General features: G+C 43.6%; 1 protein-coding gene across 1 annotated transcript; it reads right to left on the bottom strand.

Moving 5' to 3' along the window:
• Positions 1-1,478: 1,478 nt before the first annotated feature.
• Positions 1,479-24,310, bottom strand: Adgrf2 (adhesion G protein-coupled receptor F2). Its single transcript, XM_052743797.1, has 8 exons — positions 24,242-24,310; positions 19,177-19,219; positions 18,312-18,466; positions 16,904-17,146; positions 13,913-15,274; positions 8,758-8,799; positions 5,207-5,266; positions 1,479-1,508 (listed from the first exon to the last, which is right to left on the bottom strand). Exons 1-8 carry the CDS (start codon positions 24,308-24,310, stop codon positions 1,479-1,481), a joined length of 2,004 nt encoding a protein of 667 aa, XP_052599757.1.
• Between the last annotated feature and the right edge of the window lie 1,984 nt (positions 24,311-26,294).

Below are 26,294 nucleotides of genomic sequence, written 5' to 3' on the forward strand. Positions count from 1 at the left end.
ACATGAGGACTTTACTTCAAATCCCCCAAACCCACACTAAAATACAGATACAGCCGTGCCCACCTATAATCTGTGGGTGGCAGGTAAGGGGAGGTCACTGAGGCTTGCTGGCTGGAGTCTAGCTCCAGGTTCAGTGAGAGACCCTATCTCAAGGAAATAAGGCAGAGAGTGGCTGAGCAGGGCAGCAGACATCCTGTCCTGAACTTCTAGGGCACACCCGCACATATGTGCAGACACCACCCACACATAAACAGCACACAAGTTCTCACACACACGAAAGAGAGCTACTCACCCACCAACTGAGCCTCACTTGCCCGTGTGTGTTTTGTTTGGGTTTTAATTGGGGTTTTTGCTGTGGTTTGGTTTTTATTTTGTGTGGGGGGGGGTGTTTGTTTTATTAGATGAGCGTCGGCCCATTGAGAACTCACCATGTAAACCAAAGTGGCCTCCAACTCAGAGCATCTCTCTGTGTCTCTGCCTCCCAAGTGCTGGGGTTCCAGCAGTGCCCGTCATGCCCAGCCTCCCATCTGCGGTAGAACATCAAGAATACTGGCCTCTAGATAGGACAACGGCTTGGGCATCTGTCTGTACCCCTTTGTCTGTAACCCCTGCTTTTCTTCAGGGACAGCCACCTGTGGACCTGCTTCAGAGAGGCCTTCTACCACCTAGCATTGTTCTCTGTCAGGTGACATCTGCTTTGAATGTTGAGTGTGTTTACATACAGCTAGGGAAATGAACAGCACAGGGCTTGAAATCTGTTTCCCCTCCCTCATCCAGGTTTCAGCAGCCTCTCTTGTCTGAAGGTGCAAGCAGAAAGCCCCTCAGAGGCCCCATGCTCTGGAAGAGGAAGTGGAGCTCGGCAAGCCAACAGAGTTGGCCCAGGCTAGCAGAGCCATGACTCACAGGTCCAGGCTTCCACCTCATCTTAAAACAGGCATCACGTCCGATTCAAACACTCTATGCTTTTCACTTGGTTCACTATCAAAGAAGTTGCATTACAAGTCCAAGCCAGGCTTGGCCATCTAATCAATTTGACCTTGAAAAAGTCAAATATACTGGCAGAAGCCTCCCGTCTATACAGAGAGCCAGCTGTGAGTCACTTAGAGTCAGTCCAACTGTTGGAGACTATTCTTCAGGGTGCTCATGTAGACTCCAACACGTTGCATCCTGGGCCGCCTTTGCTGAGACAAGCCGAGCTCTCTCCCTGACCATAAGTATGACCCAGCAGTGTGGAGGTGGAGGCACCAGTGAGACCCTGTCGCTGTGACCCACTTTGTCTTCTTGTCCCTTGCAGATGCTTAGTGTGTCGTATACAGGTTTGCAGTTGGTGGGCAAGACGTGTTTAGAAGCACGGAACAGCTTCGATAAAAGGGCCTTCATGCTTTCCACATGTCACCCTCCTCCATCAGCTCTGAAGTGTGGGAGGCTTCCTTCAAAGTACCCAGTGGCAAGAGGACAGGAGTTAAGTGCATGCTTCCTCAGGCACTGCCATTCCAGGAATGAGCAACCTTGTCAAAAACAGAAAATCACAGCTTAAACATACAAGTAGCAAGACACGGATGCTTCACACTTGCACGCTGAGTCTGTTCTGTACAAGCCCCTTTGGTAGAGTGCAGTTGCCCAGCGGACAGTCTCTTCCTATAAGGCTCTTTGGAACCCAGGAAATTGTCTTGTTCTATTCCCCACAGGTGCTGAGTTGCAAGCCTTGTCTTTCTCTAACATGAACCACTTCATTTCAGGAATGGGGTGAGACAAGATCTCAGGTAGCACAGGTTAGCCTCAGACCTTTTATGTAACTGAGGATGATGTCACAGTCGTGATCCTCCTGCCTCCCCCTCCCAGGCGCTGGGATTACAGATGCATGTGTTAAACACAATGGAACCCATTTTCTTTGAAGTATAACTCCTCTCAGAAAAGAACCATGTCTCTCTACAAGGTCAAGGCCACAAAGGCTGCTGGAACCTGAATGTGTTGAAGTAGGGGATGGGAGACTCACTTTACATACCACAGTGCCTCTCTCTGCATCTCTCTGTTTCTCTGCACTCTGCATGAGTCCTGGTCTGTGTGTACCTCATCCTTTCTGCGTCATTGTTAATTTCTCTGAGTTCCTCATATACCTCTCACTCGCTCTACATATACTTGCCATCTCTGTGAGTCTTCCCAGGGATGTGGGTGCTTCGCTATGTTTGTGTGTTTGTCTCTGTCTTCCACCCTGTTGTTCTAGAGCACTCTGTAGCTGGTTGGCTGTCTCCCAAACCTGAGTTACCGTGTCCCTCTATATGGCTCTAAATTAATTTCTCTATGGCTTGTTCCTCTAAATCTAGTTCCCTATGACTCTGTTCAGCTTCTTCATCCCCATGCTGAGGCCTCTCCCCCATATTGTCAGTCATAATTTCTTGACCTTTTAAAACTAGGGAAAGGGAAAGTAGGAGATTTGGCAATGTTGCTGATGCAAGATGTCCTGAGATTGAAAACACGAGAAGAGATGGGGCAGAGGGATCCAGGAAGAGAGAGGATCTCTCCTCAGCCCCCCTAAGCACACCCAGGCCGGGTCATAAGCCTTCTCAGACATGACTTATTGTTTTATGGGACAAAAATTTTAGCAACCCCAGAATGTGCCTTACCAAGACAAGAATAAGAGAATTTATTTCTAATTACAATCAAAGAAATGCCATAAGCTCAAAGTTCACTTAGAGACTCTCTTGCTGCATACTCACCTCCCGTGTTAGGGATGTATCCTGGTTGGTTAACTTGGCCCTTTGGTAGGGTGGCAAGAGAATTCAGAAGAGAGGTCCTGTTGAAGACAAAATATGATTGCATTTATCATCACCAGTCAGTCTGCAATGATCACGGTCATTCTAGGTGCCCAGAGAATCTGAGGCATGGGAGGCTATTTTACCCTTTCACACCACCTCCTCCTTTCCTGTTTATGTGAAAACTAGCAACATAGTGACGGGCTTGTCTAGGGGGTCCTTCTCTACCATAACCTGGCCCTAGAGAATTCCAAAGAAGAAGGACAAGGAAGAGAGGAAAGAAAAGAGAGGGTTAGGGGAAGGGAGTGTAGAGGAGAGGAGGGGAGGAGTGGAAGGAAGAAGAGAGGGGATAGAGCGTGGAGAGAGGAAATGAACCTGGTGTCCTGCACTCGGGCTTCTGAACAGCTGTTCTACTCAAATCCTCAAAATTAAAGTCCCCCCTACACCTTTGTGATGCTCAAGTGCCAAAGGATCTTTTGGGTATGTTTTAGACATGAGTTGTCTAAAGAGTCAAGACATTTACACATTGCCAGATCTGTGGATACCCGAGCACAGGCTAGTTCATCTTGTCAGCTACAAAATGAACACAGCTGGGCGGTGGTGGCGCACGCCTTTAATCCCAGCACTCGGGAGGCAGAGCCAGGCGGATCTCTGTGAGTTCGAGGCCAGCCTGGGCTACCAAGTGAGTCCCAGGAAAGGCGCAAAGCTACACTGAGAAACCCTGTCTCGAAAAACCAAAAAAAAAAAAAAAAAAATGAACACAAGAATGTATGTTGTCTTGGGTGTTGGGGAACTGGGACTGGTCCTGTCCAGATGGGTACCATGAAAGGTGAGTTCAATCTGCACTGTAAAAATTGCTACCAGGGATTAGAGGCCCTCAAAGCAGAACAGACAAGTGGATGGTAACTCCACTTCTGTACTCAGGTAAGGGTGTTAAAGCTAATGACGGGCAATGGCCTAGAGCTGCTGAGCAGAATGAAGGAAAAAATGCAAAATGAAGGGTAAATATATGTTGTACTTAGACCAGAGGCTCTTAACCCTGGCCACAGGGCAGAATCACTGCAGAGCTTAAAATAAGTGCTTAGACTCAAGCCTCGAGAGTTTCTGGTCTAATTTCTGGGTGAGGCCTGGATTGTGTGGGGTTTTTTGTTTGTTTGTTTTTGTTTTTGTTTTGAGCTCCCAAGATGTTTCTAAGATACAGCCAACATCAAAAACTACTGACTCGGACCATCAACAATAAAGAAGGGCTAGGTGTCTTTCTGACTTATGTAAAACAAGAGAGGTAGAGAAAAATGACTGTTTTTCTTAGGCACCAAAGGCCAGAATTTCCCTACAGTGGCCTGAATAGATCATTCTAAAACCATACATGGAAAGGACCAAGGCCACTACTTTGAAGAGAGTTGAAATAATCAGGCCAAGTCAGAGAAGACAGCCTGTAGTGGTTTGAATGAGAATGGTCCCCATAGGCTCACAGATTTGAATACTTGGTCACCAGGGAGTGGCACTATTTGAGAGGATTAGGAGGTGCAGTCTTCTTGGAGGAAATGTCTGTTCTCAGTAAATTTGCCCTTTTCTTTAAGATGGGAGAGAATATAAAGACAGTAATCTCCCTGGAAGGACTAAGAAGTGACCGAAACTTGGCTACTTGTAAAGAGGAAGAGGATAGGAAAAGAAGGTGGGGGTGGAGATAAGCAGGAGGAAATGGGGTGGGAAGATAGATATGGAAATGAAAAGTGATGCACTCAGCCATGGGTGCCCAGGCACACAGCTCTACAAGGCCAAGGAGTGGCAGGTGATGAATCAAAGCCACAGATCACCTTCTGTGGTTGGGTACATTCCTTAGGTCAACCCTGAGTCCCTTTTGCTGATGTGTAAACATTTCCAGTTCTTCCCTCACTCACAACAACCTTGCATCACCATTAAGTTTGTAAATTATACAAAGAGAGGATAAGGTAAAGGCACATCACAGTCCAGTCCCCACATGATGACTGGAGTACCTCCGCCACATCCCTGAACTGGCCCTGTGCCTATGCCACTCTGGTAACCATAGAAACTGCTTCCTTGTTAATCAAGCTCCTGGGAAGTCCTTTGTATAGGGTTTCAGTGTGTGCTTCCCTGGAATTTTCATACTTTGTGTATGGTCAACTGAACAATATCAGAGGGGACCAACAGACTGTCCTGGGAGCCTGAGATCACTCATCTCCTTTCACTTCTCCTTCTAATCACCTGCTTCCTATTTCATGGTTTCCTGTCTCATTTCTCCTTCTACTCACCTGCTTCCTATTTCATATCTACAACACCTGCCACCTTGTCACCCCCTCGTTATACATTTAAACTGACTTTCGTCTTCGTATTTGGACATCATACTCTATAATGATTCTGAACCCAGGAAAAATCCACACCAACAGGTTTTACACTGCTACCTTGTCAAATGAAAAAAACAAAGCGCTCACCTCTGATACTCTGGAGATCCATTTGGCAGATGCTACTCGACTCTTTAAGGCTTCTCTTATCTGCAAAGTAAACAAAATGGGTTAATAGTTAAACACTTATAAGAAGTTAACAATATGCTTGGATGTGGCAAATACCGTGGCAAGGGAACCAGTGGCCAGCTGGGTCCTTTTGGCGGGATTCGTCACATGGTGCAGTGAGCCGGAGAAAATCAGGGAGATGAAGAGGTACAGAGGAGGGGCAGCCTCTGCAGCACACACGTGCCTGTGGTCTGAAACATGGATGGACCCAGTGGCTAAGAAGCAAGCTTGCACAAGCTCGTGGATTCCAATTACAGCTTTGGCATTGTTTTTTGAACCATTAAAGTAGTTCATCATATCTCATTTGAAATTACTCAAACCTTCTATAAAGGAGATACAAGGTAACATTGGGTCCAGAACTAAGGAAATGATGATGATGATGATGATGATTTTTATAGTTTTACAGTGTTTTTCTTATCTGTCATCCCTTTTATGAAGAAAATAATCCTGAAAGGTAGATATGATTGTCCCCTGACACTCCAACATTAAATAACATCTAAACTCAGTCCGCTGCTCAGATAAATATCCAGGCCTGGGATTCAGGTCCATCCACTGTAGCCCATCCTGACTCCCTCCCCAGCTCTCTTCTGTTTCCTTTCCTTTCTCCCTTCTGCCATGGAAAATGTTTCTTTCCAAGGCCCTGCATACATTGTCTCCACACTAATGCCCGTGAAAGCCCTCCAGCTCAGGGAGCCTTCACCCCTCCCTGAAGATGCAAAGTCCTTGCTGCAGTACGTAAGGGAGGGAGATGCTCCTGGCATCCACTGGGATCTTCGAAGCCAGGCTGGCACTTCTATTGACATTTCCTGCTCTGATCCTTTTTAAAATCCTGAATTTCATAATGTGCATAGTATCCACTGTAAATGTTAATAGTAAGTGCATTTTGGAAGGCGTGCTCAGTTTTCAGCTGATGTTAGGATTTTCAGGACTCCTTATTCCTTTGCATCTGTTTATCGTGTCTGGTCCCATGACATTTCCTGCGTTTGTCTTTGACATTTTAATTTTAATGAAGAGATTCTGATCTTGACAGAGACTGCATAGCTGGGAATTCTTCGTGTCTAACTGTGGCACACAGGGCAAAGGTGCTGCTGCTGTTATTTGACTCTGTGTGCTAGCTGTGGTGTCACAGTTACCAGACGCACAACCCTGGCAATTATGACTGTGGGGTTTCACAAATGCTTCCCGCGCGTTTTCACTTATAAAGTTGCTTTACAGCTTCTTCTTTTAAAATCTGGAACTCACAAGCACTGTGAAGCCTGGTTAGCATAGATGCTCCTTGCGAAGGGGGTGGGGTGCATCAAAACATGCCCATTGTAAGCTGAAAATATCTTAAGTCAAAATTGCACTTGGTGTACCTACCTCCTGAACACCACAGCTTCGTGACACCGTGGAGTGCTGGCGGTTTACCATTGCAAGCTCATGGCTGACTCTCAAAGCTGTGGCTGACTGCCACTGCCCAGTCTGGAGAGAGAGTACCATGCTGTGAGATGCCAGCCCAGGAAAAGAGCTCAGTCCAAAATGGTGTTTCTGCTGAATGAGTGCCATTTCGCACTACGATAAACTCAAAGGTTTGTGAGTTGGAATGTTGTAAGCCTGAGACCATCTACACATAGAAATATCAAGTATAACTCTGCTGTTTTGCCTCTGAGTGACTTTTAGGTTGGCATAGCATCTTGGTAAGACAATGAAAGGATATTTTTTAAATTCCTCTCACAAACCTTCGATGTTAACTTCAATAACATCAATACTTTCAAAATATAATAACCTAAAGTGAAGGTGGGTGTTGTGCTTTCAATTTCATTTTGGTGTTGCTCCTTTTTCACTATTTTTTAGCCTTTTTTTTAAAAAACTTTCTATGAGGTGGTATTGTGTTCCCCAAAATATTGTGCACCCTAATAAACTTATCTGGGGTCAGAGCCAGAACAGCCATAATATTAAACATGAGGATAGGCAGTGGTAGCACACGCCTTTAATCCTAGCATTCCAGAGGCAGAAATCCATGTGTTCAAAGATACAGCCAAGCATGGTGACTCACGCCTTTAATCCCAGAAAGCGAGCCTTTAATCCCAGGGCGTGAGGCAGAAAACAGAAAGATATATAAGGCATGAGGACCAGAAACTAGCAGCATTTGGCCTGGTTAAGCTTTTAGCTGGTTAAGCTTCAGGCTTTCGAGCAGCCGTTCAACTGAGAGCCATTGGGATGAGGACACAGAAGATTCCAGTCTGAGGAAACAAGACCACCTGAGAGGTTGGCAAGGTGAGGTAGCTGTGGCCCGTTCTGTCTCTCTGATCTTCCAGAGTTCACCCCAACATCTGGCTCAGGTTTGATTTTATTAAAAAGAACTTTTAAGATTTGTGCTACATTTCTACTTTATGGATGTGGATTGTTTGCATGCATGTATATGTCTCTGTACTATGTGCATGCCCTGCCCCTGGAGGTCAGAAGAAGGCATCAGATCCCCTGTAACTGGGATGACTGGGATGTGAGCTACCAAATGAGTGCTGGGAACTGAACCCCTTGGTGTCCCTCATGGAGCAGTTCTGCTGTGCACTAGGGGCTATTCCTGACATACGTCCTTCAAATCCAAGAGGCATCCTCCCAAAATAACACTGTGAGATTTAGCTAAAAATTCCATTTCTGGCTGTGGAGCCTGCATGGGATTGGACTAGGCCCTCTGCATGGCAAGACAATTATGTAGCTTGATCTGCTTGGGGGGCCCCCTGACTGTAGGATCAGAATCCATCCCTGGTGCATGAGTGGACTTTTTGGAGCCCACTACCTATGATGGGACACCTGGTGCAGCCTTGAGGCAGGAGGAAGGACTTGGACTTGCCACTCTGGGATGTGCCTCCCCATGGGAGGCCTTGCATTCTAGTGGGGAAGAGTGGAGGGTGAGTTGGGAGGGGGAGGCTGGGGGCAGGAGGAGGGAAGAGAGGGATCTTTGATTGGTGTGTAAAATGTGTGAAAAAAATTTTCTTAATAAAAAAAAATTCTGTTTCTGCCATAAGAAATCAGAGTGGGATCTAGAGCAATCTGTTTTTTCATCCCGAGTCTCCCTTTTCTCATCTACAAGACAGATAATAGAAATCTCCTGGATAGTTTTGAGATTTAGAGCTAAAGTCCATAAAATGTGTACCCTCAAAAGCGCTTGAAGGATGAAGATATCACCTACATTAAAAGAGCCCTGATGGCAGCTCACGATCTTCTGTAACTCTATTTCCAGGTGATCCAACACCTTCTGGGCTTTGCAGGCACTACAACACTTGGTACACAAACATCGTTTCAGGCAAACACTCATCCATATAAAAATAAATAATATCTCAAAACAATTTTTAGAAAAAAGAAGACCGATGCTCTGTTTCAGGAGAGTGCACAGATGACTGAGGTCAAAATTCAATAAGTGTTCTTCACAAGTCAGCATTTCAGCTCAAGTACTCAACGCAGCAAAGCCAAGAATGGTTCACATACAGTACCTTTGGATCCAGGATTGTTCCAAACACCAGGATGAAGAAGCCCTGAGAAAGATGGAGGGAGAAGAAGATCCATTTACAATACAGTGATGGTAAGAATAACAAGTGTAGCATTCATCACATCATTACTATTCTGGCCATAAGAAAAGAACTCTATCTAGTCTTCCCATTCCCTAGTCTAAGGCCACAAGGCCTACTCATGGCCTACTCACTTGTTCAACAGATATTGTCTAAAAAAGTTATTCAACCAAGAGGTCTGGCCTCTGTAGACACAGAACAAACCCTTGCTTTATGCAGGGACATCTTAGAAACTTCAGGTTGAGTGCCATGAAAATGCTTTTCATTTCTCAGGAACTGTTGCCCTCAGGATATAATGATTGAAAAAAGATGTATAGGAGTGCAGGCTTGCAGTCTCTGGACAGTAATTAATAAAACATACTTCCACAGCACAAAGAAAAGCAGGCACACTTGGTTGCCCATAACCTCTCACGTCATCTATGCGAGGAAGACCCCGTCTGTGAAACAAAGACCATTCTCTAGAGCTACAATCCATTTGAGGTTTTGTTTTCATAATTTCACTTTTCCACTAGTAACAACACAAAACCTCCCTGGAGGAAGGAAATTTCAAGGAACAGCCCCATTCTTCTGATGAGGAAAAGGAAGTTTAGAAGCACAACTTTTAAAAGGCTGTAGACAGCAGCATCCCTTAGACTCACTTCTTGGATGCTGAATGGCTTGGGTGTGGATGGACAGGGAAGGCAAGAAGCTGACCTTCCCTGTAGGCACCCCCTTGCTACACCATTCTGGTTTCCCAACTGAACGTGAGCCCAGTCAGAGGAACGCGGCTGCCACCATAAAGATGCAGTGAGAAAAACAGCCTATTGCTACCACAATTTGATGAAAATGCGTCTGACAGATGAAAGATGACAGGGACCAGTGTGAAGCCAGGCAGTTCATTCCTTCCTCTAATGTACTGGAATGCACTTTCCCATGTGGACAGTCCATAAATACCCAAGCCTGGTCCGCATGGAGATTGTATCAAACTGTGTGTTTGTGTAAACTCTTCTTTTAGAAATGCTTACAATTGTTTAATTTTACTTATGATTGACGTGTGTGTGTGGTTTATATATGTATAACTGTGGGTGGATGTGTGGATGGGTACCACGGCACACATGTAGAAGTCAGAGACTTGCTTTCAGGGGTCAGTTTTGGCTGTCCACACTGTTGAGTCAGGGTCTCTCTTATTTCTGCCATGCTGCACACTCCATACCAGCTGGTCCATGAGCCAACTCTCCAGTTGATCTCCCATCTTCTGGGAGGGGTTCTGGGTAACAGATGCTCACCAATGTATCTGGCTTTTTCCATGTGTTCCAGGATGGAGCTCAGGTTGTCAGGCTTGTGCATCAAGTTCTTTCACCTACTGTGCCATTTCACTGGCTCTCACACCCCTAAGCCTACAGCTGCCACTAACTCTAGCATGAACATGTCATGGTTGACATCAACCATTAGTTTACAAAGTATTATTCTTGTAAATACCCTTGGAACAGATGCACACCAGCTTGCTTTGGTACTAGGGTTGCATTTCAAAATCAAAATATGAATGAAATTGGCCCAGGAACTTTTTTTTTTAATTTAGTGTAGAGGTTTGAATGGGAATGGCCTACAAAGGCTTATAGGTTTGAATGCTCAGTAGAACTGTTCGGAAAGGATTAGGAGGTGTGGCTTTGTTAGAGGAGCTGTGTCACTAGGGGTGGGCTTGGAGGTTTCAAAAGTCCACCACATTAGATTCGATTTCTCTGTGTCTTCTTGCAGTCTGCAGATCAGGATGTAAAGCTCTCAGCTACGGCTCCAGCCTCATGCCTGTCTGCTTCCTGCCATGATGATCATGGACTAATACTCTAAACTGTAACCAAACCCCCAGGCAAATGCTTTCTTTTAAGAGTTGTCTTGATCATGGTGTCTCCTCACAGTAATAGAACAGTAACTAAGACATCTAAAAACCACAATTATAGAATATTTCCTGTACACAAATTTGTGGGGTTTTGTTTTTGTTTGGTTTTCTGTTTGGGTTTTGGTTTTGGCTGATGGACTAAAAAGTCTGTCTCTCCTCATAGGAGTTTTAATTCCCTGGGGTTGTTTTTATATATTCGTATATTCAACCTTTAAAATAATAATTAGCATCAGGCAAAGTGGTCTTTTATCCCAGCACTCAGAAGGCAGAGGCAGGTGGATATCTATGAGTTCAAGGCCAGCCAGTCTACATAGTGAGTTCCAGGATAGTTAGGACTATATATAGAGAATGTCTCAAAAAACAAATAATAATAAGAATAGGCACAGAACCAATGTATGTTGATTCTATATTCAGATGTGCATATATTTAATAACTTTTTGTGGTCTCTTTGTGTGGAGGGGGTACTGGGGATTGAACTAGGGGCTTTGAACATGTCAGGCAAGGACTCTACCACTAAACTATATCCCTAGCCTAATAATTTTATTACCCAACCTGAGTCTATATAGCCACAAATATGCAACATTAAAGTATTCCATTGAAATCACTTTTCATTGGTTTATGTCACCTTGTAGGAAGTTTATTCACAGAGTTCAATATCTAACAGAGAATAGATGAAAGAGTAAATCTTTTTTTAAAAAAATCAGCAGGAGCAGATTCTCCCCATCTCTTTTGGGGGACAAAGCACAATGTAAGCAGGTAAGCCTAAAGTCTTCTCGCAGGTTTTAGTCTATTATGCTTTATTCTCCTACTAAAATGGCTTTGGGAGCTGAGGGTGTCTCAAAATCCCACCCAGCCCACAATAGCTCTCAGAGAACACGGGAGAGGTAAGAGGCAGCAGCCACTGTGACACCCGAGGCAGCCAATGATTCCACACTAATACTTCAACCTTGGAGGGGCTGACTAGGCTCCCGATCATTTCTGTAGGACTAGCATCGGAAACCGCTTTAGAAGGGCTTGCTTCCTGCATCTTCTGCCTTCTGCCTGTTTCAGAATCTCTCTTTTGCTCAGTCGGCCTCAGCTGCCCCTCACCTCTTCTCACCTTAAGCCCATCTCTGCTGCTGCTTCTCATCCTGTTGATTGTATCTGACCTCAGAGGACCCATGGCTCTGCTCCCTTTCCTCCCTCACTGAGCATCCCAAGGATGCCCTGCTACAGAGACAGGCAGAGAATGTATCAAAACAGACAAACAAAGAAGTTTGGGGAATACATGACTGTTGCTTTTTATCTAATTCAATGAGTCCCTGTGAATCGGTGCCACTGAATTTTACTGATGGCTGTGTCTATAACCAGCTCACAAAAAAAACTTCCATGAGCCAGTACAAGCTAGTATAGCTCTGCCTTTTCCTGTCCCAGTGTCTAGCCCTCACTCACACTAGTTGGCAGCTGCCCACTACCTCATAGGTACTGGCATCCCAATGACTTCATCCTTCTCCTTGCCAGGAGTAAAGACAGAAAACAACCCGAGTTTCAAGTTGATCCTATTATAAGTGAAAATGCCTGCAGTATCCAAACTCAGGAGCTCACAGTCTAATCCAAAACAAGAGTCACAAGTCAGCTAGCCTAAGGGGAACAAGGAAAGGCATTTCTGTGCCATGAGACAGGTATTCATTAAGGGTTTATGAAGAGCAGCCTGGAGATTCACTGAGCTGAAAGTTAGAAACCCTGGGGTCTTACCTTAGTCCCATCGATGACCGGCTTTGTAAAGATGTGCAATGAATTGAAAATTACTGACATTGCTATAAATCTAGACTGCAGTAACACTTTTTTATAGAAATACAGAAAATAGCCAAGATTTAAAATGTTACACTCACCCTAGTACTGTTAACAGTGTTCTCCAAGGCATCAAAATGTTTACTATATAAAGTGAATCATTTATAGTCACATTTTGAAAGAGAAAAATGAGTAGATACTTGATTCAAAGTCCTGTTACCACGTATTTGAAAATACTTTCACTGTCTACTCCACACGCCCCCAGAACAATGTTTAGCTTCATTTCTTCAGGAAACTAGAAGCTTTCATTTTAATTCATTGCAATCTTTATATTTAATGTACATAATTTGAATCAAGAAGGAAAATATAAAATAGAAAATATTACCTAGACATTGAATAGACCCTATACACTAGACCAGTGGAAGACTAAGATACAATTTTAAGTGAGAAGGAAAGTCACATCGTAGCTATGATGTCATTCAGCGGGCAAAGCACAGCCTACAGAACCCTGAGTTTGACCTCCAACACCATCTAAAACAAAACGTTGGAGGCATGCTTGCCTAACAGGTACATAAGAATACACATAAGTTTTCAATTCTCATATTAAGCATATATTTGTATAAGCGTACGGAAAGAATTTGCCAAGGATACATATGGAACTGTGAACATTGCTTAACCCGTACGAGTGGGAGAAGGGTGAAAAGGAACGACCGTTAAAGCTTCTTTGTATAACTCGCCTTGTTCAAATAAGATGGCCCACACTGCTATCTAAAAAGTCTAAGTAGCAGACAACCTAACAAGTATAAAAAGTGTAACACCTCCAGTCTAAAGCTAAATTTTAGAAGAGGTGATTCCTTGCTTTCTAAATAGTAACAGCTCAGGGCTTAGCGATACAGCTCACTTGGTAGAGTATTTGCCTAGCATGCATGAAGCCCTGGGTTCAAGGTCCAGGACCCCATAAATGATGCATAGTGATGCACACCTGTAATCCCAGTACCTTGGAGATGGAGGCAAGAAGATCAGAAATTTAAGATCATGGTGAGTTCGAGGCTAGCCTAGGATACATAAGATATAGCTTAAAAAAAAAAACCCTCAGCCATAACAGGTATTTATGGTCTTTGGTACCTAATTTTAGTATTTGAACTTGTTGCTTTCAAAACCATCATTTATTTCATTTTCTGAGCACTCTAGAAAGTGGTGGCATTATATTCTCTTTTTGTATGAGAAAAACATGCTCGCAAAAACTAGACATGCAAAGATCATGCTACATATTCTTAGTAAATAAGAGAGTCAGAATTCAAATCCGAGCCTTTCTGAAACAAAAATGAATCTCTATTTTATTGTCTTCTGCATGAAACATCGGGCCACATGTTCCTGATCACAAAACAGCTGCACATACTGTCTCGCTTCAGATTGTACCACAGCATCCGGACTTACCTGTAATGCGTTGAGTAAGGAGAAGATGATGTGGAAGGCCAGGGAGCGACCATCGACGACTGTGGCTATTCCGAACCCCCAGGTCAGCCCCAGCAGTGGTGTGAGGATGGCAATGTTCTTACAGATCCTCACAATGGCTCTTACTTCCTGGAACATGGAACTACCAATGGCAGCTCTCTGGGTCTTGATGACAACCAGCGTGACTGTAATCAGGTTTACTACTACGATGGCCAGAGCTGGGACCACAAAGGCCAGGAGAGCCTTGGTCATGTCCCAGTTAAGCCAGCAGGCCTCAGGCCGGAGGTAGCCTTTTCTAGGCTCTGTCACAGCCAATGTGATAACAGCGATCACCAAAGGGCACCCATAGCCCACTAAGAAGAGGGAGGCCACCAGGAATGACTTGGGCAGTGTATGGAACACGATCAGAATTCCATAGAGAATCAGGAGAGCCTTGGCAAGCATCCAGAAAAACACAGCCAGATAGAAGAAGTGAACAAAAAATGTTGCAGCCACACATCCATTGTGGTGGGATACTGGGCCACTGAGGAAGGAAGCCACAATGAACCACACATCAGCCATCAGCAAGGTGGCTGCAATGTTAGCAATACACAGGTGACGTAAATATGAGATCTCTGTCTTTGTTACTTGACTCCAGACTAAGGCCTCAATGGACAGGCAGATGATCAGGCTGCAGATGGAAATGCCCAGGCCTATATATGTGATGTAAATTAGAACCGGGTTCTCCAAGGTGTCGGGTGACATGAGAATGGAGAAAGAGGTAAATGACTTGCTCGGCCAGCACCTGCAAACAGCTTGCTGGGAGTTTTCTCGCATCAGCTGACAAGCTTGCTGGTCCCATCTGCTCTCCAGGGAGTGCCAGCCCACGCACTGGGACTTCCTCCCTTCTGCCTTGCTGATTTTTTCAAACATCAGCGAGATTTTTTTAAGCTCCTTAGGCAAAATGACAGACAGGACAAGCCCATTCACGGTCATGTTTTCCAAAAGGCTGGCTTCCAGGATGGCCCCAAGAGTTGGAAACGCAATGCTGATGACCTGGGAAGGAGAAGGAACCTTCTGAAGCTCTTCAGTTGTGAGCAGTACCCTGCCAATGACTTCATCACTTGTATCATTAATGCGCATTGAGAAAGTGAAATTCTTCCCAAGGCTGTCCCTGGACATGACAGTGCCCATGGTATGAATGAAGACATGTGATATGTTGATGGGATGTTCCTTCACAAATAGCTTGCTTGCAAATGAATTGATTGATTGAAGCAAGACACAGCTGCTGTTTCTGTCTTGGATGAAGGTCCAATTTGATATGCTTTTGCTGTTAAGAATATGGTTAGCCATGAGGCTGTAACTCTGTCAAAGAAGAACTGGCATTAGTCGTGAGCCACCCTTTGACACTCCCAATACATAAAAGACTTACTTTTACAAAGTGTGGTCTTCTAACCAGTAGCATAGGCACTCCCAGAGACCTCTTTGGATTGCAGAATCTCACATCCACCCTAAACTCAGTGGATCATATTCAGTATCTTAATTGAACCCCTGGTGACTTGCTTGCACAGTAAAGATTAAGTTTACTTGCAGCCATGTCCAACCCACACACTGCATGCATCCCATAATAGGTAATAATGCAGCCCAACACGTTTGTAGATGATAGTACCATATCACAACATCAGAAGATTGGACAGGGACCCAGAAACAGCTCAGTCACTAAAGTGCTTGCCATACAACCCAATCTGAACCCAAGTTCGGATTCCCAGCACCATGTTAAAGATGGACACTGTGGCACATTCGTAATCCCAGCACTAGGGAGGCAGAGACAGGTGAATCTCCGAACCTCATTCAGCCAGTCAATATAACCAAATCAATAATCTCCAGGATCGGCAAGAGACTCTGTCTCAAAAAATAATGGGGAAAGAAACTAAAAAAGACATTTGACATCACTCTCTGACCTCCAACACATGAACACCTACACACACATGAGTCCTCACCCATACATGTACACATACATACCCCCCTACACACACACACCATTGGACACCATTTAGAGGATTTATCTGTAAAGGAATTCCTTGCCTTGTTTTCCTCTTATTTGTTCAAACCCTTCCCATGAGACCTACAGGTACACAGCCTTTACATGCCCATTTCTACCAACAGTTCCACTGTATACCTGGGCAAAACCCATCATTCAATTGCCCTTTCAGAGTACCCACAATGTAGCTGGCATCTGTTAGTCCCAGCTGTGCCACAGGACCCTATATAGAAATATGCTGAAAACTAGAACTTGACCACAGAGGTTGAATCACCCTTCACTACTGTCTACTTCAAGCATCAAAACCACGAAGAAATGAATCCAATTCCTTTTCACATTTCTGTAGTTCAAAGGTTGGGCCGTATATTTTGCTTCCCATTTGTTCTAATTCACAAATGAATATAAGTCTTCCTTTGTCCACAACCCACAGTGTTTCTTCAATAATTTCAGTAGCTTAAATATGCTTTAGGAAAGCAGAGTCGACTTTGGCCCCCAACAGACTCATAACCTCACAGGCTCAACTCCTTCAAGACCCAGGCCTTTGAAAGGCTCAAGCAGTCATAGAATCAATCCCTCACAGCCTTGGACCCTCACAGATTCTACCCCTCATAAAACCAACCCTTCAAAAGCTCAACCTCTTATGGACTCAACCCCTCCCAGACTCAACCCATCACAGACCCAGACCCCGGGGAAATATAAAAAAGACTGAGATGAGTACCACAGAACCAAGTAAGCTCTCTCTACTAGCGTGTCTTGATCTGATGTGTTTATTTTATTCTTTTGTTTACAATTCTTCCCGCTATAAGATTCATTAAGCACTTTTTATGTGGGACATTGGAAATATCAAGGAGGAAAATGTGGTTCCCAATCCCTGGGAAGCTCAGAGGGTATTCCAACTAATCTAAATTCCTTCCCCAAAGAGAGAACACTGTCTGATCTGCAAGCTCACGCACCTTCATCTTTTCCTCATTGACCTCTCTGGTTAGAGCTGTCGAGATGTTGTGCAAGAGCTCTACCACCACAGCAATGTTTCCTGGCATTCGGGGAGACTTCTGAATGTTTCTGATGACACAAGACAAATCCTTTGGACATTTTTCCATCAACATGTCTGTTATGGTTTGAGATTGTCTGTGAGACTCATGGAGAGCTATAGTTGATTCCGATGATTGAACATTGGAAAATAATTCCACACCCTCCTGAAACAGGACCAAAGTAAAGAAATCCTTTATTAGTTTGTATTAAATACAAAAGTACTTTTGCTAGAATTTAGAAGAGCCCTACTATACAATTGTATATCACGTAATATGCTTTCATGTTCCATTTTCTTTTCTTTTTTTTTTTTTTTTTTTTTTTTTTTTTTTTTTTTGGTTTTTCGAGACAGGGTTTCTCTGTGTAGCTTTGCGCCTTTCCTGGAACTCACTTGATAGTCCAGGCTGGCCTCGAACTCACAGAGATCCGCCTGGCTCTGCCTCCCGAGTGCTGGGATTAAAGGCGTGCGCCACCACCGCCCGGCTTCATGTTCCATTTTCAAAGTAGTATCTAGAGTGGAATAACTTGACCAACACCAAGTTGTATAAAGCAAAATATAAGTCTGAATTTCCCAACTGGTGGTTCTCTAGCCCTGTCTTCTGAAACCGCAACTGTTTTCTTTAGACACTTCTTGTGTATGTACATTTAATGTATAGTTTATATATATATATATGGATTCTTATTGCCATTTAACTTATCTTTACATTCTCAAGAGGTGAGCCAAGAGACACAGTGTTTTGTTTTTTAAATAGCAGGAGCTAGAGAGATGGTTCAGCAGCTAAGAGTGGGTCCTGTTCTTGCAGAGGACTCAGGAGTCAGTTCCCAGAACCCACATCAGGTGACTCACAGCTTCCTGCAACTCCAGCTCCAGGAAACCTGAGGCCTTTCCAGACACCCACATCATATGATGGGACTACAGCTTCTCACCTAGCGGAGTGTGAGGTGCAGCACAAATTTCATGGGTCCAACAAGTTTGAGGGGATATTACTAGTCAGCAAAGTATACTATGAGTATCAAAGCTTTGGGTTATTTCAAGGGCTGAGGGCAAAGATGAAGAACTTGGTGGTGACAATTCTAGATGCTTTTCCTTGCTCTGCCTAAGTGACCAGGTTCCTTCATGTCATTCAGGATGCAGGATATACTACACAAACTTTCAGATGCACCAAGTGAAGAGAGAGGAGGTAGGTAGGTATTTATGTATTTGTGGAAAAACAACCTATTGCTACCGTGGAAGCCTCTCTTTTCCCCTAAGTGGGCAATATGATCACCTGAAGTTCCCGCTTTACTCATAGAGCCCGAGTGAGAATCCTGATACAGGAGAAAGGACATTACCTCAAAGATGCTGATGGCATTAAGGGTGTGGCAGGTTTCAGTGACTTTGTGCCATTTCTTGGCCTTACAGGCAAATTTCACATTGCCCTCACTCTCTGGAGGGCAAGATTGAAAGCAGGGGGCAGTATTGTCCTTACAGACACCATCACATACATCTGGGAAAATAAAAGGCATCCATATCAGATAGAAAGGTCTGAGGTCATGGCTGCTCAGCCATTCAGTAAGGTGTCACTGTGGCAAAGGGACGTCAATTCTGTAGACACGGGTATCTTTTCTCAGTAAGATTGAAGATGATTGAAAATGGGTTAGCAGACATAGCATAGTTCTGAAATAGAATCCTGTTCCTTCTGACAGAACCACACACCAAATTCCAATGTATAAAACTGACTAAGGCATAAACAACTCCCATTAAATAAGAGGGACGAACCCATGGGTTACCCTACTGAGTCACCCTCCCCCATGCCCACAGAGCCCCCTAAAGATCTCCTTGGAGTCCTAGAAATACCCAGGTCAGCTCTCATTTGGAATCTGCTCCCCCTGATGTTCCCAAAAAACCTTCCTGGTCCAGAACTTTATAGCAAGCTCCATGGTCAATAAGACCCATTCTAGTCACTGCCCTGGTTTGAATTAGCTCAATGAGAATCACAGCAAAGAAGTCTGAGACTAGGTAGAGCAGAGGATGTTGGAAAGATATGAATATGGCTGGGGCTAAAGACACAATGGACTTGCATGTAAATAATCAAAGTACAAATATAATCTATCAAGGTGTCTCATCTCTCACGCCATGAGCCAAAGGACTGAGAGTTGCCTGCTCTCACAACTGATGATCAAACTTCTGTATGTTTGGTAACTGCTGCCAACATACCATGTGGCCTGGACATCACCTTCTCCTTGCTTTTGCTGGTGGCCTGAAAAGAAACAATCAAAATTCTCAGCAAAACCAAATGTCAACAGGTGATACCACTGGTTCATTTTAATCACAGACAAACAACTGTCACAAACATTTTAATCACAAACAAACATCCAAGTCAGCCATGATGTAAACACAGTAACTGAAAGTCCAGCTGTTGCATATGACCCAATGACATTTCCTTCTACTTTTCCTCCCCAGTGCCAGGCAGTAGGATTGTCCTCTCCTCCCAGTCATAATTCTCTATCGTTACAGTCTATAGTCTGCACATAAACTACATTTTGGGCAGAGGGAAGTTTACTAGGAAGTTCATGAAGTCTTACTTCACTGGTATGGGCCCCATTGAATCCTGGGAGAAGGTCATGCCACATGATCACACATTCACATGATCATATTTATCGTATTTTCAAAGACAAAATATTCTAACTACCTTCCATCTATTGAGATGATCAATTTTTGTCACTCTGTCTCACCCCTCCCCCTTCACACTCGGTCCTGTTTGGGGTATCGCTAGAGTGGTACATTTATTAATGAAATCCAGACAAGGAGTTGAGCGAGGACCACATTTCTTTGGATTTCACAGGATACATTTATATAGTTTGCAGTCACTTTTAAATTACAAGAACATCAACCCTTGCGGGTCATTAATTCAAAATTATTTACAGGTGGCCACAGAACAGCACAACAACAAATGTTGAGTGCCCTGACATCCTGCAGCTCTTTGGAAAGAAACTTGAAGTTTTCCCAACTTTCATAGCAATCCTACATATTTACATAAAACTGCTAATAACAAGTGGGAAAACTAAAAAGTGTTATTCCAAAGTAGCTGCAATAAGAGGAATGTTTAGGACAATGCAAAAGGGAAGAACGGGGAGCTGGAGAGGCGGCTCAGCATCGAGAACAGCACTAGCTGTTCTTCCAGAGGACCCGGGTCCAGCTCCCAGGACCCACATGGCAGCTCACAGCCTTCCGTAACTACAGCTCCAGGGCCTCCTAGGGCACCAGGCACACACATGGTGCATAAATATACACGCATACAAAACACCCATATACGTAAGATAAATGTTTAAAGTAAGATTTTTAAAATGATAGAATGATCTTTTTATTATCTATATAGAAGAAATTATAAGCTCATCTGTATGTGAAATGTAAGAAAAAATGCAAGTACAGCTCATGAATTATTACGTGTTACTAGTATTGTTTTTGCTGAATGCACTACTAAATAATGTTGAGTATTTACTGGATACAAATCCTTTAACCAATTCTGTTTGAAATTTATTTTGATTCCTTTTCTCATTCTAAGAAAATACGTTCATTTTGTATTTTATGCTACTCTTCTTTAAGGGAGTGGCCCCCACCCCACCCACTCATGCATATCTGGCTATCCTGAGAAAATGGTCTAGGAAAAGCCCATCAGCCCACCTGGGCTCAAATCCTGAACCGTCTCCTTAGGAGGGAACGTTCACCTCTCTGTGCCTCCATTTCCCTGTCTGTAAGCAGAATAGACATTACTGCTTTTGTGGGGGAACAGATGAGTTGACACATGAGAAACCCTTAGGGCCACCCTCAAAAGTGTGAGATCTGCCGGGCGGTGGTGGCGCACGCCTTTAATCCCAGCACTCGGGAGGCAGAGGCAGGCGGATCTCTGTGAGTTCAAGGCCAGCCTGGGCTACCAACTGAGTTTCAGGAAAGGCGCAAAGCTATCCAGAGAAACCCTGTCTCGAAAAACAAAAAAAAAAACCCAACCAAACAAAAGTGTGAGATCTGTTTGTGGTTTGGCTGCTGGAATTATTCTGATACTGAATAGTGATTACATCAAGCTCATGTTTCACCCTTTCACGCTGTCTTTTCTGATGGAGTTCTAGATGCTCTAACTCTCCCTCTGCCTTAGAAGGACTTGTTATCTACACTGCCATACAACACTGCCTAGCCTCCACTCACCTGCCTGCTACCTGGATAATCTTTTCCATGTTATGTTCTCAATTGAATTTTAAGTTCCTTAGAAACATGATTGTGTGTTGTCTCCCTTTACCCCTCTATGTAAGGGTCTTGTACATATGTATACTTGTGTAATGACATATTGGTATGCATGGTACACTCACAAACACAGGCATGCGTATGTTAACGTGTATAGGAAAAGAGGCAAATTCAGTACTCCCATTTCTGAGCAAAATAAGTGCCCTCTGGTGGCTGAGAAGAACATTATCCATGGCTCCAACCTTATTCCAAGATTCTAGCTATTGAGGAAGAAATAAGATTTCCGAGCATTGTCGTTTGGCCGACATATGATACTCATTTTATTTTCCTATTAACAATATTATTTTTCTCTCTGTTATCAAAAATAATACTGAATATTCCCTGTTTTTCTAGCAAATAAAACTATGGAAACTCTGAATTGAGGTCTCTCTATCGCTGAGGGGGTGTCGCTGAGGAATTCATAAAACAGAATGCCCTTGGACTCAACAGTGTATGATGGCCTCTCATTTTTATCCATGCAAATAAATCCCTAGGGTCTCAGTCAACAAGTCACATTGCTTCCACTAAACCATAAGACTGCAATAATATTTCTAGAGCTCTTGAAGACTGTGTTGATAGTCCATCTTGTGGTGATAGTTTATTTGTGCTGAAAGGTGAAATTTTATTTGTATGTCAATAAATAAAATTTGCCTGGAGATCAGAGGTCAGCGAGCCATAAACAGAAGTCGGGCGGTGATAGCCCATGCCCTTAATCCGATCACATGGCAGGCAGAGTCTCTGCGTGGTCAAGGACACAGCCAAGCGTGGTGACATGAACCTTTAATTCCAGTATCAACCATAGAGACCTGGAGGTCGGTATAGACAGGCAGTGACAAGGAAGTCATGTGGCTGGGCTTAGAGCCAATGACAAGGCAGAACAGCAAGGCAATTAAAAATACAAGTTAGATGGGAAGAAGCTCCCTGTGGAAGCTACTGCTGGTGGTAAGCTAAGGCTAGTCGCGGCTATTGCTCTGACCTCTTCAGCTAGTACCTCTGTATTTGATTCTTTGGTTCTGTGTTTCTTATGTAATAAGACTGTTTAGAAATTCGTCTACACCATCTAACCTCCTTATTTTACAGATGAGAACGCAGAGGCTGCCATAGATAAGGTGACCTGAAGAAGGCCATTCAGGGAACTCCTTTTATTCCTGAGATTAGAATTTGTTCTCCTAATTCCTTCAGTACATCTCTACCAAAGGTCAGACATCAGATCATGTTCAGGTTCAATAAGCAGAGGGGATGTAAGGCAGGAAGGAAAGGCTGCTCAAGTCACCCAAAACCCATACTGACATGGCCATGTTCTGCAACATACCAAAGTCAACAGCTGTGGAGGATCCCTGGTCACTAAACAAAGTCCAGAGATGGTGCAGTTGACTAATTAGGTGTGGGGGAGGACATGGGAGACAAGAAGTTCTGGAAAGTCTATTTTCCTACAGGAAAGACCTGATTTGTTCAGCCCAGTTCGTTTTCTGAGGTACATCATGTCCGGTTCCTCTGGTCAGTTCATGCCTGGGTAGCATCCGAAGTGGGGTGACTTTAGCTTCAAATGTTAACATTCCTCAACCTCATCCTACACAAAAAGGCAGATGCTCGCCTGCAACCCGCTTAAACTGCAGTGCTTCCCAGTGCGTAGGTAAGTCAGGGGAGGGGCAGCCCCTGGCAGCTCGAGAACCAGAAATTCGTCCAATGGGAAGAAGAGGATAGGATGTTCCTGGTAGGGTGAGCCCCAACAATAACAAGAGTAACTGTTTCCCCTGCTCTGCCTACCCCACATTTTATTGAAAATTGTAGATGAGAAAACAAAAGATAGTACCAAACTGTGGGGCATCAGAATGCTCCCAGCAAAACATCATCCCAAAGCACCTAGAATTTCTCTCAGAAATCGGATTTCAGTTCAGTGTTGGGGTGAAGGGGAGTCACAAAGAAGAAGGGTAAACTAATTAGATGGTGAATATTGTTTGGAAAACTCATGACAAGAACTTCCTAAATCATTCTTGCCGAAGGAGGCTCTTGTTCACCTTATCTCATGCGAAGCACATCCTTCATCACTGACCTCAGTCTCTCTGTCTATGAAGTAAGGGATGAGAGCTTTGCCAGTTAGTTCTAGGGTGGCCTCCCAGGTCTTAGGGTCAAATAAAAGTACTCTTTTCCCAAAATTTTCAAAATATTTTAAAATCGTCTCTCTCCCAATGTTCCTTCACACCTTATTTTAAATAAATAAGAGGAAAATTGAAATATGGTATGAGGGAAAACATACCATGAAGAGCGGCGGGGCTCACTGCCCCTCCAAAAGTTAAAAGGGTAATTTGCTGTAAACTCCACCCTTGTTCTTCTGCCAGGTTGCTAAAAGAAAATGCTATTGCCACTTTGAATGGCATGGTACCACATTATGCCAAATCATTTTGAGGTCCTGTCCACTAAATGTCTCTAGTATCTCCTAGTCACTGTGGCAGCTTTCCCTACCTCTACTATTCAAGGCCCTCAGGAACCAGCAGCACCCTAGATTCAAGTGAAAGAGTCAGTGCCCAAGAACAGGGGGAGTGGGGTGATTATCCTTGAATCGTCTCAGTTTTGTTGTATTTCAGATCTGATTGGGGGAAATTAATGTGAGACAAATTCATAGCAAAGGCGTCTTCTCTGTCACGGGTCATTATCATTTCTTTTTTTTAATTTTTTTTAAGATTTATTTATTATGCATACAGTGTTCTGCCTGCATGTGTCCCTGCAGGCCAGAATGTGGTACCAGATCTCATTACAGGTGGTTGTGAGCTACCATGTGGTTGCTGGGAATTGAACTCAGGACCTCTGGAAGAGCAGCTAGTGCTCTTAACCTCTTGAGCCATCTCTCCAGCCCCTATTGTCATTTCTTCAGGTTGTGCCGGCCCACCCCATCACCACCCTCCCCTTATACTTCAGCTCTCAGGTAACAGAGCTGGTAACTGAGGAATTCTTTGTCTGCTTCTTCTCTCCACCAACTCATCGGCCACTCTTTCCCCATTTTTACCTGGCATAATATCCTGCAGGACTCTGTAGGCAAAAGAAGCACCAAGCCGTACAACCAAAGTGCGGGCATCATTGTCTTCCACACAGCCGATATTCTTGCTTCTGTCAAGATAAATGAAAAGGCGAAACGTCTCCAATCTGAAGCTCTTATAGCACCATGCCTCTGCAGGCACAGTTTCCCCGTGAGACTCCGTCTTCAGTGCTATCTACTCAGCTCTCTCTGGTCAGCAGTACCCACCCCCCCCACACACCCCGTGTCCGACTACAGGTCATTGCCGGGAGGCTCCAGGTGGAAGCCCAGTCCTGCTCTCGGCTCTCTCTTGTTGATTTGCATGGCATGCCTCACGTGGGTATCCTGCTAAACAAAGCTGCTTGATGGATTTCACCTGGCCTTCTGGCTCTAACAAATAACAGCCTGTGTTCGGGCAGTGGGAATGACAGCTCATGCCCCGGGTTAGAACAGGCCTGAGAACTGTGTAGGTGGCTACAGAAGATGAGCAGGGATTCTTGTGGGTAAGCTTGGCCTAGAAATACCTTTGAAGAATAAGTGCTGGGCTTATCCTCTTATCTCTCTCCATCTCAACCCCGAGAGGTGTGTCTCCCTGAGTAAACAGTGATTTCTGCAATGATATGCTCTCGTTATGTCTAACAGAAATGACAACAAAAGCAGAGTGATCGATTGCCATTGCCAGCAATGTTGGGATGTGACGGGCATACGATACACTCAGTAATATACCCAACAGAGGAAGAGAAAGGATGAGGAGGACAGGAAGAGAGGAAAGAAAGAAGGAAATGGGGGGGGGGGGGTCTGACAAAATGCATAAGGGACACAAAGGATCAAATAGATTCTAGGATTCACCTGAGAATATTAACATTAAATCTTGCTATTTTCATCCTGAGTGAGATAGTAATTGAAAGATGTTAGATGTCTGCACTCCTAGATAAAAGGACTTGCATGATCAGAATTCTCTGTATGCATGAATGAAAATTGCATGTACAAATCCATTATTATGCATAATTAATACATATAAAGCTTTTAAAAAAATAAGATTCAACATGTACCTGAAAGCAAGTGCCACTACTACCATGATAGATAGTTGGTAGATACATAGGTAAATGATAGATAGGTAGGTAGATGGGCAATAGATAAATAGATGATACACAGATGGACAGGCAGATGATAGATAGACAGATGGATAGAGAGATAGTTGTAGATAATGGATTATAGGTTGACTTGATAGATGAATAGATGATAGACAATTGTAGATAATAGACAGATGGAAGTTCAATAGATAAGTAGATAGGATACATACATAGGTGATAGATACATAGATATATAGATAGATACGTAGATAGATGATAGGTTATTGGTAGAATAAACTTTAGAAGACTTTGTTGTTATTAGAAAGCCCTGGGAATATCATAATGGTTGATCTTTTGCTACTTGACCATTTTTAGCCAAAAAGAATTCTTCCTCCCAATCATGCATCATATACAATAATGTCATAACTTAAATGATGAAATTATATTGATCTTTAAATTCTTATTTTCTGCACTGAAAGATTAATCTAGCAGGAATTCCACTAAAAATTCCAATAACAATATTTGCGGCACATCTTTCAGCATTCTGTTAGTACATTTATGGCCCTCACACAAAAGGACAAACATACTGCCCATTGCTTTTAAATAGCAATACAAAGGGGCACATAATTACCAACAAACTCAGTTATTTTTACATCTTTTATTTCATCCTAAGGCACTCAATTAGATAATGGCTCCCTATGAAAAACATGCTAGTGATCTGTCAGACCATCACCAAGGCCATCATTATTCTGAGCACACTTAGTATAACAGAAACATTAAAGCTGTGGATGAGTTTGTTGCCATAATTCTGAGAAAACTTAAAAGGAAAGCTAAATATTTCTGAATTAACTTTCTCTTTAAATTTTGTCATCAGTATGGGATATAGGATAGTAGTAGCATATTTTCAAGGCTGCAGGTTCAATCTTTAGCCTCTCTCTCTCTCTCTCTCTCTCTCTCTCTCTCTCTCTCTC

The sequence above is a fragment of the Peromyscus californicus genome, unplaced genomic scaffold (genome assembly GCF_007827085.1).
Source record: "Peromyscus californicus insignis strain IS unplaced genomic scaffold, ASM782708v3 Scaffold_19__1_contigs__length_69161282, whole genome shotgun sequence".
Taxonomy (NCBI): Eukaryota; Metazoa; Chordata; class Mammalia; order Rodentia; family Cricetidae; genus Peromyscus; species Peromyscus californicus.

Excerpts from the sequence above, each read along its gene's own strand:
- Adgrf2 (XM_052743797.1), bottom strand. The coding sequence starts at position 24,310 with ATGCCCGCACTTTGGTTGTACGGCTTGGTGCTTCTTTTGCCTACAGAG. Across the intron at positions 19,220-24,241 it reads CCTGCAGGATATTATGCCAG|GCCACCAGCAAAAGCAAGGA; the intron begins GTAAAAATGGGG and ends GTTTCTTTTCAG. Across the intron at positions 1,509-5,206 it reads GGATCTCCAGAGTATCAGAG|GTTGCTCATTCCTGGAATGG; the intron begins GTGAGCGCTTTG and ends GTTTTTGACAAG.